The sequence below is a fragment of the Aquila chrysaetos genome, chromosome 25, assembly GCF_900496995.4.
Source record: "Aquila chrysaetos chrysaetos chromosome 25, bAquChr1.4, whole genome shotgun sequence".
Lineage (NCBI taxonomy): Eukaryota > Metazoa > Chordata > Aves > Accipitriformes > Accipitridae > Aquila > Aquila chrysaetos.
The window spans coordinates 2,147,912-2,164,712 of record NC_044028.1 but is presented as its reverse complement, the minus strand read 5'-3'; the positions used below and the strand labels follow the sequence as shown (position 1 = coordinate 2,164,712).

The 16,801-nt window shown below is 43.9% G+C and overlaps 1 protein-coding gene across 33 annotated transcripts in view; it reads right to left on the bottom strand.

Annotated features, from left to right (window-relative positions):
* Positions 1 to 512: 512 nt before the first annotated feature.
* Positions 513 to 16,801, bottom strand: part of MSLN (mesothelin) — a 56,170-nt gene continuing 39,881 nt past the window's right edge. For all 33 annotated transcript variants that reach the window (XM_041120295.1, XM_041120289.1, XM_041120287.1 and 30 more), the window contains 23 exons: positions 15,748 to 15,909; positions 15,110 to 15,312; positions 14,581 to 14,672; positions 13,762 to 13,892; positions 13,017 to 13,138; positions 12,416 to 12,587; positions 11,886 to 12,101; positions 11,608 to 11,778; positions 10,440 to 10,586; positions 10,237 to 10,286; positions 9,241 to 9,361; positions 8,835 to 8,920; positions 8,108 to 8,237; positions 7,804 to 7,994; positions 6,962 to 7,052; positions 6,356 to 6,467; positions 5,935 to 6,119; positions 4,963 to 5,109; positions 4,603 to 4,736; positions 3,908 to 4,035; positions 3,206 to 3,300; positions 2,424 to 2,613; positions 513 to 1,140 (listed from right to left, as the gene is read on the bottom strand). In XM_041120295.1, the coding sequence (XP_040976229.1) occupies positions 1,046 to 1,140; positions 2,424 to 2,613; positions 3,206 to 3,300; positions 3,908 to 4,035; positions 4,603 to 4,736; positions 4,963 to 5,109; positions 5,935 to 6,119; positions 6,356 to 6,467; positions 6,962 to 7,052; positions 7,804 to 7,994; positions 8,108 to 8,237; positions 8,835 to 8,920; positions 9,241 to 9,361; positions 10,237 to 10,286; positions 10,440 to 10,586; positions 11,608 to 11,778; positions 11,886 to 12,101; positions 12,416 to 12,587; positions 13,017 to 13,138; positions 13,762 to 13,892; positions 14,581 to 14,672; positions 15,110 to 15,312; positions 15,748 to 15,909 (3,171 nt within the window). In that variant the 3' untranslated portion in view covers positions 513 to 1,045. The remainder of the gene's footprint in view (positions 1,141 to 2,423; positions 2,614 to 3,205; positions 3,301 to 3,907; positions 4,036 to 4,602; positions 4,737 to 4,962; positions 5,110 to 5,934; positions 6,120 to 6,355; positions 6,468 to 6,961; positions 7,053 to 7,803; positions 7,995 to 8,107; positions 8,238 to 8,834; positions 8,921 to 9,240; positions 9,362 to 10,236; positions 10,287 to 10,439; positions 10,587 to 11,607; positions 11,779 to 11,885; positions 12,102 to 12,415; positions 12,588 to 13,016; positions 13,139 to 13,761; positions 13,893 to 14,580; positions 14,673 to 15,109; positions 15,313 to 15,747; positions 15,910 to 16,801) is intronic.

Genomic DNA, 16,801 nt, shown 5'->3' with positions numbered 1-16,801 from the left:
CCTAGTTTCATTCTCCACACGCTGAGGAGATTCTTGCATGTCATTTGTTGAGAGTGAGTCAAGGCACAAAGAAGCAAATCAAGATTTCTGTCAGGGGATCAATGTGGTTGAAAAAGTAGACTGTCTTAATTGGGCTCTCTCCCACCCTAGCTAGTGCCTCAGCACCACGGGAAGCAGACAGTGGGGAAGTGTCTCTTGCCACCCAGAAGTCTGCAGCAAAGGACAGACCAGGCTCTCCTGTTCTCTTCCTGTAAAGCATGGACAATGGACATTTATAATGTCTTTGCAGGCAGGCTGTCCTCCTGGGGAAAAAGGGGGATTTCAGGGCCTGGATACAGGTTGCACTGAGGCTTTTCTGGACAAAAATTCCCAATGAGTGGAAAAAAAAATTGTTGAAAATCTTATACAAAGTTCTTATACCCTCCCCATGAGGAAGCTGAGAACAACTTCAGCTCTTTCGTGTTGAGCAGTCAACACCAAAGAAAAGTGACAGGCATGTCTGGGTTTTTTGACCATTTAATTTGGACCGATACCTGCAGATACGAAGGCGCAGGCAGTCTGAATGAAGAGAAGACAAGAGCAACTCATCAATTTGCTTCTTTTTACTTAGTTCCATTGTTTATTTACAATCAGCTGGAAAACTTCACTCCCACTCAGAGGTCTTGACAGTGCCAAGAGATCAGGCTCTTTGAGAAATGTAATCATTAACATGCAGAACAGCCAATCTGCGCACCCTTAAACCCATCAGGGTTGCGCAGTAAAATATTGACATCATTTGTGTTGCAGTAATATGGCTGGGGCTCACCCGGGCTTAGTCTGTACAAAAGGCAAAGATCCTGCTCTGAAGAGTCTGAAATCTTCCCTTCAGACAGAGCTCTGGTTTTTTTTCGAGTGATTTGAAAGACAAAAGTACCTAAAAGTGAACCCTGGGCTGCCTGCTAGCAGTGAGCACCCCCTCACCCCCCAGGCATGGCTCTCCCTGACAGGCCTCAGGGCAGGTCACAGGCTGGTCCCCCTCATCTTGCTTTTTCTTGAGAGAAGATTTTCAAGACAAGACTGACGTCATCAGGAAACTGATAAGCAGAGCAGGCAGGAGGTGAAGTGTCATGGCCACAGCATCCAGAGAGGCTGCGGATGGTGCTGGAGGAAAAAGAGCAGACATTAGTGCAAAGAAATCAATGATTGAACTGTTGCCCCATGGGGGTGAACATCTCTTTATGCCACATCCAGGGAAGATCTTCAGCTTTCTAACAAGGGCTTTCTAACTATGTGTCGTGGTTTAACCCCAGCCAGCAGCTAAGCACCACGCAGCCGCTCACTCACTCCCCCCCACCCAGTGGGATGGGGGAGAAAATCGGGAAAAAGAAGCAAAACCCACGGGTTGAGATAAGAACAGTTTAATAGAACAGAAAAGAAGAAACTAATAATGATAATGATGACACTAATAAAATGACAACAGCAATAATGAAAGGATTGGAATGTACAAATGATGCGCAGTGCAATTGCTCACCACCCGCCGACCGGCACCCAGCTAGTCCCCGAGCGGCGATTCCCCGCCCCCACTCCCCAGTTCCTATACTGGATGGGACGTCCCACGGTATGGAATACCCTGTTGGCCAGTTTGGGTCAGGTGCCCTGGCTGTGTCCTGTGCCAACTTCTTGTGCCCCTCCAGCTTTCTCGCTGGCTGGGCATGAGAAGCTGAAAAATCCTTGACATTAGTCTAAACACTACTAGCAGCAACTGAAAACATCGGTGTTATCAACATTCTTCTCATACTGAACTCAAAACATAGCACCGTACCAGCTACTAGGAAGACAGTTAACTCTATCCCAGCTGAAACTAGGACACTATGGTAAACAGCCACTCCTAATAGCACCACCAAGTCATAACCCAAATCCACCACACAGCAGAGGTGGAAGCTCTGGAAGTGCTCACTCCGTTAAGATGGTCAGGCAGTGAGGATGCTCTCAGTGGGATTACAGGACTGCTTCTCATATCGGACCCAGAATTTGCTCTGCAAGGCTTAAGGCTCCTCAGCAGAAATGAACTTGCTGCCCCTCAATGCCAGGAGGTGAAGGAAGGAGGTGAGCACTGCCCAGTGCACTTTAACGGGGCTGGGTGGATGAGTAGTGACATGTGCCACTGGAAGTGGTCCACAGTAGCCCAGATCAACACTCTGCTCTCTCAGCACAATAGCAGCCAGCAGGACTTTCCAGGGCCTTGGGACAAGCACTGCTGAGAGCAGGAGCAGAGCCGTTTGGCAGCGCTGCCCAAGGCCACCACTTGCTTGAGCTTGGTGCCCTCACTTCTCTTTTACAGACAACTGAAGCACTTTGCTTCCACAAGACAGTTTTTCTCCTTGCTGTAACCCAAAAATAAGTATTTAAAACACAACAATTTGAGGTCCTAACATAATACATACACGGAAATTTGGGTGTGACGATGTTCATGTAGCCTTCTTGTATCCCCCCAGTGAGCCCAACATGCAGTTTATCCAGTTCTGATTGTTTCTGTGTTTGAACCCACTCCCGGATGGGAGACTTGTTCTGCCATTTCTGCAGATCATGGAGATTAATCCCCAGCAAGCCCTGAACCTCAGAAGGTGTCAGGCTCTAGGAGAAATCAAACAGCAAGAATTACAGATGTAAATGCAGCAATGGAAATAGTACCTCTGACCAAGGAAACAATGAGGTTTCTATTAGCAGAAGTGTGAAGAACAAGGAAGACAAATGTCTGGTGAGCGGTTTCAATTGGGACAATCTTCCTGACAATGGTTCCTCAAAGACTGTTTCTGTTGTCCTCTGATGACGAGTCTCCTACACTCAGGTGGGCACCCCAGTCCCTGCCCAAATCACTGGGCTTTCTTCCAAAATTGATGATATTACTCCTAACAGTCTTGTTAGAAGATCTGTCACATAGCTGTGGACTGTAGTCTAGTGGATACCTGTCCCCTGCTCCTGCCACTACTGCTATGAGAGCCTGCTCTAAAGAAATTCCCCGCTAAGACTGGCTTAGCATCCATGTATGATTCCAAATTACATTTTTAAAGAAATTTCAGGCCGGTTCTCCACTTTCTACTGGTCTAGCATCATTCTGAATTTGATGGAGTGGCTCCTGATTTACACCAATGGACGACGCGACCAAAACCAACTACTTAGCATAATATGAATGCAAGGAGTCAAACAATTTCAAGATTCAGCTCACCAGCAAAGAATCTCTTCTTAACTTCGCAAAAGTACTAATGTTCATGTTCACATCGCCCTTGCTTAGAGCTCTGAGATCCACACCAGGAGCACCCCCTGGGACCAAAAAGAGAAAGTATATCAAAGCAGGGAGGACAGCCCTCAAATGAGCAGTGTTGTGTATCTGTATAAGCTAGAGCTATAATGATGTCTCCAAAATTTATTAGGCTCGAGCTGCTAACGCAGTGAGTTCCAACTGCAAAATATATGGATGCTACGTCACTTTGCTGGGAGGTATTACTGCGTTAGCTATTAAACCAATCTGTGACAATGCCAGGTGCTAGACAGAGGGGTAAGAAGAGTTTGCTCAGGCTGTGAATAAATTCTTGGCTTAACAGGGAAAAATCTGTTTTGTGACATAGAGAAGGGCTGTGAGATAAGCGTTAAGCATAGCAGCTTGATTTCTCATGGATCTAGCAGATCTTATCCATCCTAGAAGTCAGGAGTTTGATTTTCCCTGTGATAGTCTGACAATTGATTTGGACAACTTTAAGTCAGGTACAGAATCTTTCAAGGATATTTTATGCCATCTACAAGTTGAAAAAGACTGAACTTTTAACAACTTGGCTCTGAAAATTCCCAAATCTTAGATGGTATTTGATACCCATTCAGCTTCTGGCTAAGACCTCTCTACTTCCCCATAACATACTGGTTTTTTACATACCTAGGTATGGTTCAACAAGGTCATAGTAAGCAGGTAAATACTTCTGGTCTGAGAAAGCCTGTTTTGCTTTAGCATATAAGATGTTTTTCGTAAGCTGTGTACAGGCTGAAGGATTCAGAGATGCCAGTCTGCAGAAAAATGAAGATTTAGGGAGAAAAAAGTTTTTATTATCCTCAACCTGTATAGATTTTGAACTATTCTGAGTATCTCCCTGGGATTCTCTAAATAGGACAGGTGACCCCCTTTTCCCAGTAGATAGAAGAGGTATGGAGAGAAGCTAAGAGAAAAAAATAATGGCTCAGCCTCCTGCTCAAAATGCCGTGTCTTCCAAGTTATGATGGCTTTGATGGTGCATGGTAAGTTTCAGGGTTTGCAAAGATGTAGTTAATTAATTTCATTTAGTAGTCTTCCAAAGGAATTTAAATTAAATTTAATTAACTCTCTTTTGCCTCTAGATAAAAGCATGCATACAGACCATATCTGTTGTCAGCTGAGCTGCAATAAAGAGAGTTTGATTGCAAATCCAAGCCCTTCCTGGCAGGATGGAGAACAGCAGGCTTTTAAACCTGGACACAGAGGAGGTACTAACTTGCTTCCTAGATTTCCTCTCACCGAGTGGAGAAAAAAGGAAAATGCACTTGCTGATGGGAAAGTGCTTTTGCAAGAAGCCAAGAGCATCACAATATTTGACTCACTTCAAGCTGTTGGAGTCTATTATATTCAACTCGGTTGCGTTTAGAAGGCACACATATCTCGTACCAATTGCATTCAGTGCAGTGGCATTTAAGTCATTTCCCAAGTCAACATATCGTTTAATCACCGCAGAAGCCTAGAAACACATTTAATTTTTTCAAAAGTTAGCTTGAATCAGAATTTATGTTTTCATCCTCAAAAGAACAAGAAATGCAATAATTACAAAAATAAAATAGAATCATTTCAAATCTATTTGTTTGGACCTCAAGGATGGCCCAATCATCTCTGAACCCACTAAGCTAAACCAGCAGCTCCCAAACCAGGAAACAAGCATGGGCAGAAAAGCAAACCCAAATCCCTACCTGATCATCAGGGGGCTGATCTTTTAGCAAGGCAGCCAGTGTGTCAGCTGAAGTTATCTTCCATTTGGAAACATCCTCAGGGATGATGAAAGAAATGAGGGGACCCAGTTTGGGGAGCAGACTCTCAGGATACCCATCAGGATATGTCTGTGGAAAGACCATTGTTATTGCTATGAACACTCATTATCATGCCCATGCTTATGAATTTATGCTCTTTGCACAATTAATGTGGAAAAGCCCAAAAGGTCTGCAAAGAATAAGAAACCAAAGCCAGTGAGATTCCGTGAGCACATCTGTCCTTATTCTGCTTGATAGCTCAGGCAAGCAGGGCCCAGGGGAAGGAACAAAACCTGAAGCACTGTGAACTGACTCAACACAGACCTGAGTGGTCGGTATGCCTTGCTGTGGTGAAGGCTAATCAAATACTGGGCTTTCCTAACAGCAGCACGGCCAGTAGGCCAAGGGAAGTGATTGTTCCCCTCCATCTGGCTGGCACTTGCGAGACCCCATCTGGATACTACGTCCAGTTTTGGGCTCCCTGGTACATGAAAGACTTTTGTCGAAGTCTAGCAAAGACTAGCAAGTCCAGCAGAGGACCACACTGGTCGGGGAGGGCAGAAGCACGCAACATACCAAGTGTGGCAATGGGACTGAGGGAGCTGGGTTTTTTAGTCTGAAGATGAGAAGACTAGGCAAGGATTTTATTACTGTCTTCAACTATCTAATGGGAGATTATGGGGAGGATGGAGCCACACTCTTCTCAGAGGTGCACAGTGAAAGGATAAGGGCCAACAGGCAATGAAAATTCTGATTAGATATTAAGAAATACATACTTTCACAGTAAAGGTGGTCAAACATTGGAAGAGGAGCCCAGAGAGATGGTGGAGTCTCAGTCCTTGGAGATACTTAACTGGACAAGTCCCTGATAAATCTCATCAGTAAATAATTTAACATTCTTCAGCCTGGCATTACCTCATCCAGATTTCTCTTCAGCTCAGCTAATTGCTGAACACTGAAGGCATAGGTCACCACCTGAGAGAGGTGATTCTCCAGAGAGACGTTCTTCAGGCAAGCACGTAACTCCTTAGGTGGGTAGTAAACAGGCATCAAGTCATCGTTAAGAACCTTCTCTGTTATCTGCTTTTGAGGTGGGCAACCTGTTGAAGCAATTATCAAATGTGCTCAGTGTTAAATCCTTTTGCTTCAAGCTTTGAATGCTCCCTTGCTGGAGATGGACAGGTATGCAATCATGGTACCACCCTCCTCCTGGGTGACCTGCCACCAAGTGTTTTATAGTTCAACTCAGACACATTTAGGGAGACCCACAAGCACTAGGGTCAACCCTGATACCAGGGGGAATGCTGCCGTTATGGATCAGGGAAGGCTTCCATACCATCAGCACGCTTATGCCTAGTAGGTAGGAGTTCTTCAACAATGGTGGCCAGCTGTTCCCTTGACAGAGGTGAACTGCGTGCATAGTTTTTCAGCCAAAGAATTAAAACATTCTGCAAAGAAAATGTTTCATCAGGGGGATATTGCAATCTTGGGCATACCACCAGCATAACAAGTTGCTACTCACACACACAAGAAACCTCATTGTTAAAGTACTACGGGCAGCAGACCTGCTGCTATAAGCCTAGAGATCTTTCCTTGGTGAGCCAAAGGCAAATTTCTAAATGCTTAGACTCTATCATATCCCATGCCCCATAAATTATTTTACCTCCTCGCAAAGCATCGTATATAGTTACTACTGCTTTCCACTTCTGTTACTCTTCTGACAGTTACAGGGAGAGGACGACAGTGATCTAGATTTGCAGTTCCAGGCTGTCAGCTTGATCAACCCCCACTTCTCATAGACCATTCATCCTCTTTGGCACCACACTTTTAAACGATGACACTACTGAAAACATTCGGGCTGAACAACCCCCATCATACTTCTTCCACACTGCAGGACCTAGGAGTGCTTCCCAAACTCCCCACGCCTCTATGAATAACACACCTTGGGGATCTTCTGCAAGATGCTGTGATCAAATACAGGAATCAATCCACTGAGCTCATTCAAGGTAAAAGCTGACCACGCTACAGGAGGCCTGCATACAAAGAATAGCAGGGATCAGCTTTCAAGGAAGAACAACAAAAAAACACCTTAAAAGCTGCCAGGATTATGTCCTTGTAACATTTGAAGAAAACACAAGATTTAAATCCTAAAACTTTTTGATCACTTCCTGTTACACAAAACTTCATTCCACAAGAGCAGGAGCTACTAACTGTTAGCAACATGAATAACGACAGCTGGATCGGAAAATGGCATTTAACAAATACATTATTTTCTTAAGCATGAAACCCAAAGAATAGCTACTGCTTACTTATCGCCCAATTCAGTGCCAAGATCTCAGGGCATTTGACACAGGAAGAGAAAATATTTTGCCTCCCTGGACAATGTCTCTGTTAAGATTTATCAAGCATCTGTTGGTTTGACAGGTAGAAACAGAATGTTTTCTGAAAGTCAGTGGCTGACAAACAGCTAGAGGCCACCTGTGTCCATCAGGAGAGTCTCAGAGAAGTTTGGTTAATGAAAAATAGACCAGAGGAAAAGCTTTTATAACTAGAGCAGATGAGACACAGAAGTGACAATGTATTTTTCAGTGGAATTTCAGCCAAACCTTTCAGCTGAAAGGAGTTCAAATAAAACAATGTAAAAGGCCCAACGTGAAATTCAAAAGCAACGAATTATTCAAGTTTTTGATGAAGCTGGTTGGCTAGAGTTCACTCAGGTCTTAATGGGACAATGGTTTTGTTTAAGGGAACTGTTTTGCTGATGCCCAGAAGAAAAATTCATACCCAAACGTAGTGTTACCACTGCTGACGACACTTCTAATAGCCTCTTCTTGATCAGGCAGGAAAGATTCACACTGACTTAATTGCTTCAGCAAATTCCCACCAGAACTTCTAATGTATTCTCCGCCCAGGTCACAGACCAGATGCCCTAGAATCTCTGCATTTTCCTCGTTTACTTGTGTGCCAGGAATTTTCTGAAATAATACAAGACAGAGGCACTAAATAGAACTGGATGCCACTGTAGAAGAGCATTCTTGAACCCCAAGTTCTCCCCAGCCTTGTGCAGAGCTGTCCCCTCACCACGTACCAAACATGCTAAAGCCTCCAAGAGCAGCTGTTTCCGCTGAGATGACTCTCTTTGCAGAACATCAAGATTTGCTTTCCCAATATTAGCAAAGTACTGCCTACAGCTTCCTGTTGCTGCATAGTCTGAAGGACTAGAAAGACAAATACTCCATGAATTCTAGCGAATGATATCAAACAGCTGGTCAGGTTCAAGGCTGTTCAACATATACTGTGTCCAATATAACATCTTCCACATCTGTGGACTAAACTCTATGCAATTGTTCTTCCCAAAGATCCTAGTCTATATTTAAAAATTCATTTTCACCTTAAGGAACCCATTGTGAGACTCAGCTTAAAATTGTTCAAGATTTGGATACAGAACCACAGTGAGTAGCTACTGGAACAAAGAAATCCACTCTACTGTGTTTTCTTTGATGTTTTAAGGGAAAAGCACACTCACAGATGCCAGAAAGTACTAAAACTGCATACTGGTTTCATATCCAAACAGACATGTTTAAAAAGAGCTTCATACTGTTTATATTAAATGGATGGTTGAATCTGAAAGGACCTTAAAACCGTTTTGAAAGATTTCTGCAATCTGATTTTTTTTTTTTCGCTGTAAGGGGGCCTAAACAAGTTTGAAATACACATCAAACATGAATTAGTCATTACCAGCTAGGTTACAAAGTAATACCTCTTTTTCCCCACTAAGTACTAAGGCAACAACATGAAAAACATAGCACGGTTACCTTAAAAAAAGCAAAAGGTCTTTAGGATAGTTATCTAAATCCTGGGGAATCCCATGCAGTGTCACCATCTTCACTAAGCAACTCAGCTGAAAGGACACCACAGTTTACATCAAAGAAAGAAAACAGCATGAAAATATAAGAAAAAAATAAAACATATATAAAGATTTTACTCTGCTCCAAAATAAGAAAAATAAAAGACAGAAATCAGAGGTTTTGGTTCTTGAGAAACCTAGCCAACTGGGTTTTGACTTCTCTCTTCAGGGAAATTCAGAACTGTGGGATGGAGACCCAGGACCAGTTACATTTGTTCTAGTCCCTTAAGCTGAAAGTTTGCTCTTGCTGAACAATCCTCATTGCTATCTTCATGACAACATCAAATACGGCATTTCAAAATATGGGAACTGACCTGGTCTTCTCCTAGCTTGACATTCTTCTTCTTCATGACTTTGGCCAGCTCCTGAAATCTTTCTGCTTCCATCTCATTGGCAGCTGCACATGTGAAGCCTTGGAGGACTGACTGGGAAAGCCTGAACATTTACAGAAAGCAAATCAGAGGGGCAAGGACTTCAGGAGATAGTTCGGTGCTCATCTCCCACATATATAATGACAAATACAGCAAGCATAAACATCCTCCATTCTCAAAGCTTAATGCTCTATAAACTCCATCCCCTCAAAACTGCTAGTCTTAACATATGTGGGAGATCTGGTCAGATAAACATAATCTAGAGACTTGTAGTGGAAGTAGAAATGCAGGGACAAACTCTTCACCCCAAGTAGTATTGCTGTATCCTGAATTACAAGATCAGTCTCCTCCCTGTGTTTTCAGTACAAGCCACACATTGAAAATGAAATGGAGTTGTGCAGATCCTCATCACTGAACATAGTTTGCACAGTCTGGGAGAGCTCAGGGACAAGTCCTTAAAACTTTAATTGCTTTCTATATGGAAAAGCTTCTATTGTGAAATCAGAAGGACACTGATGTCGACTCCATTGTTTTTCCAGATATATATCATGGTTATCACAATTTTTTACCTCAGATATGAGACCTGACAAAAGACATATCAGCCCCGCTATATTTAATCCCTGGAATACCACTGTGGAAGACTGACATATTCTCTGATTAAAAACGCCTTCCACAGAGGCAGTCAGAAGCAAGGTTCCAGGTGCAGTCTGAGCCAGCAGCGTCATTTTAGAAAGCAAGTGTGGCTTATGGGTAATTTTTGCAGCTGACATCCTTGTAAATCTTGATGCTACATGCCTGCATTTGGGCTTGCATGGTATTTCCCATCTGTTGCTACGGATTGAATATGGTGGGTCTGCCATACATACCAAAGAAAACACGGAAATTGCAATCAAAGCACATACAAACATGGAAAATGGAAGGAGAGAAGAAAAATGCTACCTGCTGAAGTCAGGCTCTGTCTTTATCACATCACTGAAAAATATGGCAGCCTGTGAAGCAAAGCCAGAGTGTCAGTGGTTTACCATGCTCTTCTGCAACATTCACCTGTATTTTCAGACAGAGTTGCAGAGTGGACTCATAGCTCTGTAAAGTCCAAGGCTGACACTGAGGGGTAAGAAGGACACAAGGCACCAGCATATTACCTGTTCTCGGGTCCACATTTTACTGTTGAGATCCTGAATATTGGGCTTCTCTTCCCCAAAAACAAGCAATGATTTTGGAATGTAACTGGCCAGAGCATCAGGAATACATTTAACCAGGTCAGCAGGGTGGCCTACACTGGAGGAAATCTTTAAAAAAAACGAAAACGTATCATTCAAACACTGTGGCTAAAATAAAACAATTGCTGGAGAAGAAATGACAAGCTGGAAAGAAGCCAGGCAAATTCCCCTGCTGATCATCTGGGCATTTCTCGGAGTCATAACACTGTGAAATATTTCCTGTTTGACATATTCATCAGACTAGGAGAGCTGCTCAGAACTAATACCTGGGGTCCTGATGAATTGGAAAGATTCTGCCTCTTATCAGTTTCCCACCTCCTGGCTTTATGCCCTAAAAATGTTTAACCGGCCAGAAAGGAGGGACATGTCTTTCTGCTCTGCCAACAGAAACAATGTCTCAACATGCCAAAGGCACATTGCAGAACTATCCTGTGGTGAACAAGATACTATTTCCCTAATGCTTCACACAGAACCCTGCAGGGCACCCCATTGCCCCAGGACATGCTACAGGCAGGGCCTCTGGTGCCAAACACAGGTCAGAGTCTTTCCTACTGGAGGGAGGATGAATAACAACAAACTTGAATGCTACACATGCAACTTGAAGGCTGAAGTCATGGCATGAAAAAAGGCAGAGAGGCGTCCAAATCCTACACAATCACATGGGGGAATGAAATAGTGCATTGCTGAAGGATCAGTCTACCCTAAAAGAGACTTTCTAAGCTTCCTTCACTTCTCACACGTTCTTACTCCAAACCATGACAATATCCTTTCTCTGAGAGCATCTTTTCAGGTCAGTGGAGAGTAGTTTCTAGGACCACCCCATAAAACAACTGTCTCTTCTGCCCACATCCCCAAGAGGCTTGGCAGGACACGCTGGCTGGCAGCCAAGGACATCTACACAGGCACAGTGATAGGGACTTGAGATGCTTGTCCTGCTGCACACTCTGTTTAGCAATGACAAACCCCCAAGGGAATGCTGTCTGGGTGTGCAGGTGTGTGTCAATGCCTGGCCCCAGGTAACCAGCGTTCTTAGCTGTGAGTCACTGAAGCTTTGCTAATTTATGACGCCTGAAGAGAAAAACAACTTCACCTTTTCCACAAATGTCATTTTCAGAACAGAGGGCAGGGTCACCATTTGCTGAACAAACTCAGGCAACTTAACGGCTTCCAAGACCACTTCTGGAGACAGACTTCGAAGTGTGCTGCTGTTGATGCCAGCCACCAAGCTCCCTAGCTTCGCCAGGCTCTGTCCATCCCGGATCTGAAAGGTAAAGCATGCAGGCATGAGTACCTGAAGGGCCAAACATCATTTGCTAGCAGCTAGCTCTACCCGGTGTGAGGTGCATTTGTGGACCTTATCCTTTGTACCTGATAGCCAGAGCTGAGCAGTTTGTTGATAATAGCGCTGGACTGCTCAGTGTTCCAGCCACGAACTTCACCCAGGGCAGGAATAGATGCTTCAAGGTCTTTATCACTGATGCTGTTTTCAATGTCAGATATGGACAGCCCAACTGCAGCCTGGCCCAATGCACGCAGGATCGCAGAAGGGAAATGCTCAAACTTTCTCACCAAAGAGGATGCAACCTGAAAAGGTCCCACACAGACAGAAAAGAAAGTCAGAGGAGCAATGAGGTGAGCTTATTGGATCCTACAGCCTTTGGATGTCTTAAATCATTGGACTTTCTGCCTCAAATGTGTGTGATGAAGCCTGTTGATGGGCTGCCTCCACCCACTGAGAATTTTCAGATTATGAAACACCAGTCAGACACCACAATAAAAAAAGCAAGATGACCTATAGGAGTGTACACAAGAGGAGGGATGAGAGTTGAATCCTCAACCTTCACAAATTTTGTCTAGGTGAATGAAGAACTGAGTCGTGGGGCTGGACAGGAGATTACCTGCAGTTCCTCTGTTGTCAGGGAGGAGGGAGCTCTCTCTCTAGTTATTCCTCTGTGTTTCAGGTTCAATGGGCAGTTCTCACTGATCCTCTGGGCCAAGCTCAAAGCGTCATCTCTGCTCAGGTTGCTCACTGCTGAGGGGCTCAGGTAGCAAACAAATCTGTCTGGGAGACTGCAGGTGGGAGACAAGGAGGAGAGGTTGCCAGTACGACAGACAGTGGTTCTGTCAGATCTTTCCTCTTTTTCCAAAGGATGCTCTTTTCCAGTGCACATTTCCCCTGATTCATTTTAGCTCTGACGATGCCGATGCTCCTGTTTATAGAGAGCACTGCAGTGTTATGCAAAACTACAAAAACCATGCAAGATGCAGTGCCAGCCACCAACTAATGACCAACAGTGCATGACAGTCATTGCCCAAGACTTGGAACTTAGGGTCTGGCCCTCCCCAAGATCAAGCGCAATGTAATGATATAAGGAACAGAAAAATGCTTTAAAGGTTTCATGGAAGCAGCCATCAGACTCACCACTCAGCAAACTTTTGCTAAGTCACAGTACCATGCTAAACCATAAGTCAGGTAGGAAGTCAGGTCAGGTCCCATACCTTGGCAAGGAGAAACCAGGCCCAGAGGTCAGAAGTGAGGTATAGTACACAGCTGTCTCCCGGAGCAAGGTGAGGTTGCCGATCATCTGTATATTGACTGGATCCCTGGCAAATTTTTGAAGCTGAGGGTGTTGACATGGGAAAAAAAAAAAAAATTTAGATGGATACTTTAATCCTGGCAGTCCCTTGGGACAGTTTGAACAAACCTCACATCAAGCAATAAGGGTTTTTTCACCTGACTTTAAAATTGTGAGGAAATTTATTTTTTGTTTTCAGGTAATCCAATGGGACCTTGTTTTATTTATCTTTGCACTCCGAGGGCATGTAAGCCTCTCTATGATTGCGGTAAGGCACAAAGGTGGGAGAGCTGCTAAACGACATGGCCCTGTCCCTACAGCACCACTCACATATGCAGGCCTGGTACAGTCATTCACTAAAGCAGGCCCAGACATTGGTCGAGTCTTGAATTAAAATTCGGGTTTACTCCTCTTATTGACTCCAGTTTGCTCTCTGCAGAATTACCTATGTGAAACCAACTTCTGAGCAAGTGCCTCTTACCACAAGAAATCATGATGGGGGGCGCAGAAATAAGAACTGAAGTGACTGTGCATCATAAGTAAACAAGAGAAATGTTCCTGCTAGCAGCATCTCCATGAATTTTGGTCAGGGCAGGAAGACAACCTCCCAGGCACACAGTATTTTGCACACTGCAGGTCCTTCGTCACCATGATGAGCCTGCACTTACTGTTGGTTCATCACCAAAAAGCTGCAGGTCTCCAACAGTAGCATGCTCCAAAAAGGATCCAAGATAATTTTCAAACCAAGCAGTGGAATTAAGACCTGGAACAGCTGCACTGTAGCATTTCTGGTTTGATCCTGCAAAACAGGCAGACACCATAAAACTACAGACTTGCACTGTATCAGAAAATCAGTGGAGATTGCACATCTTTGAATGCAGAACAGACTTCAGTCTATTGGAGAATTCAGTCAGCAGAGAGCTCCCTAAGTGCCTCTGATCACATACCATGCTCAAATCCACGTTTGTGCATTCAGATTACAAATGCACATGGGACAGGACAGATGCCTCATTCTTTCACAGCCCTCAAAATATTTAATCACCAGTCTCTTTCTTCCTCCCCTCAAATCTGCCAAAAACTTTTTGCAGGACATTAAATTTTTGCATGCAAGCTACTGCCTGAAGACAGAGGAATGTCTTACCTGGGTCCCCTTTCTGAGCTGAATTCTTTAGCGCTCAGAACCAAACCCTGCACCGTTCTTTCACAACAAAAGCAGTAAGTGCCATTTGCACAGGATGTACATCAGCATAGGACTGACTGTGCTGATTCATAAAAATCCTGGATTAAAGCAGCCTTCAGGCAGGGAAATGATTCCTGATACCACTTATCACTGTCATATTCCCAGCCTATTTCCATTGAACAGACAATATACATTCACAAAAAAATCTGTGAAGCCTCAGCCCTGTAACAGATTGCAGCTGATGTTGTAGCATACATCAGTGGCTTAAAGCATTCTGTTGTTTCTTAAAGAAAATCAAGTCATTTACCATCCTGGATGAGATAGTATTTGATCCCAGCGTAAAGATTCCTCTGTTCCTCCACTGGAAGGTCAGAATATATGCCATTCAGGGCAGCGACTCTAAAGATAGATAAGAAAGGCAGACCTCTCAAACACAGATGAAGTCAAACCTGGCAGGGTTGGATTCTCACAGAAACGGCTGTTACTTGAAGACTGATGTTACCAATCAGATCCCTTTTCAAAGCTGCCAATGTGACCTTCCTTCACAACAGCCCCCACAATCATCTGGGGGCTGCAGTGCCAACCCTGCAATACTGCTTTGGAAACGCAGTGCTATCAGGGTCATTACACGCGCATGGACTGATGCAGAGGACCAGTTACAGGGTCAGGAGGTGTGTTACAAAGCCTTGGAGACAGCTTCTCAGAAACCCTGCCTGGGCCTCCATCAGTTCACAGCACTTACAGGGTTTAGCCCCTTGTTTTGGGATGCTGGAGTAAGGGCCTCTTTCCTATCTCAGCACCACGGGACTGAAACAATGTTTGTGTTCAGCACTTACATCATCTGAAACGTCTCGCACAACACATTTTTGGCATGGAGGCAAGCAAAGACCTTGGGCTCGACCAGGAATGGCTGAAGCCCCTCATGGACCCACTGAGACAAAACGGGTGGGCTGTCAATATCAGGTACTTGCAACATCTTCTCCCATAGGCCATTAATGAAGATCATGTTCCACTCGAGAGAAAGAGGCACATGAGAAAACTGAAGGCAAGAGACAAGAAGAAACACATGAATTCCAGTGATTATGGACTTCTAAACAAACATGAACATAAATCCATGTGAATCTGAACATTATGAACAGAATCACCCCTAGCAATAATCCCCTCTCTGGATAGCGACTCTTCCACCACAGCAATATTTATGCAACTCAAGTACAGTCAGCCTGTAATTCACATTGGAACCCCAGGTCTGTGTTGCCACTGCAATTAGCAAGAGCTAACCTACATGAACTCATGGTTATTTTTGCCTTCCCAGCTATTTTTAACAGCACAGAACTCTGCTATGTTGGCGGAGATTGGAATGGTGCCCTTTTTAAAATAAAGTAATGTTAAGGTAAAAAATAAGGTAATGTTAATTAAAGCCTTCAACTGGCATTAATGTTACAGGTGAACAAATAGTTGAATATGTGAGACCCACCCGCTGGCTGAACATAGTCAGAGCAGCTACAAGCTTCTTGGCATCATATTTGGAAAAGAACAGAACGGAGTATTCTGGATCCATAGCACTGGCAGGTTTAGGGGTAAGGCAAGAATATAAGGATATGAGGAAATTATCCTGAAGGTCCTGGAGCCAAGCACTCTGAAAAAGAAAAGGGAAATCCACATAGAGATAATAAAAGGTGTGTCATATTTAGAGATGCTGCAGTATGCAATCTCCTTCAGGTCTGCTTTACTAGCTCACCTACATGTAAGTATTCAGTACTGTAAGGTGACGAAACCTGTTGTCAGAAGAGTCAGAAGAAAGTCCAACTTACACTGACCTGAAGCAACTCTAAACTTACCCAGTTCCAAATGCTGGATCCTTCTGTTACCTAATCTGTGCTCCCCCCAGGCAAAGGGTCACTTTAAAAAACTTTATTCAAAATGTTTCCCACCAAAAAAGAAAAAAAAAAGGCCATTTGATCAAAGTGGAAACTTCCATAGGGAACTTCCTCATTCCAGAAACATTTTTCAGTGAAAAAACCCAAACAAAAAACCCACCAACAAATATTTGAAGAAATGACATCTTTTTGTTAGAAACATTTATAGGAAAATACAAATCATTGTCAATTCAATTGCAATTACTGGCAGCACAGCAACTTAGAGATAATGACAACAGCAGGAAAGGAAGTAAACCTGAAATATTCCAGATGACATTTTTCACACTGCAACCACTTTTTATTGTGGCTTACCCTGATGGACCAGGGTTACTCTCATGCAGAGATTTGTTTCAACGCTATGATGCCAGTTTCTAAGAGCCAATTTGTTTTGGAAATCTCCTTTGTCCCACCTTCTCACTTGAGAGTTTTGGAAAAGACAGCATCCCCCACTTCCACAGACAGCCCCAGAAAGGCCTCCATGGAGGTGTAGCCACTCCTGAGCCTCATGACACAGAGCACACGTTGCCTGGGAAGGTGACACGGCCACAGCTCAGTGCTCTGGAAGGTCCCTGTGTCCCTGTGTGTTTGACCCCATCTCATCTCTCAGTCTTG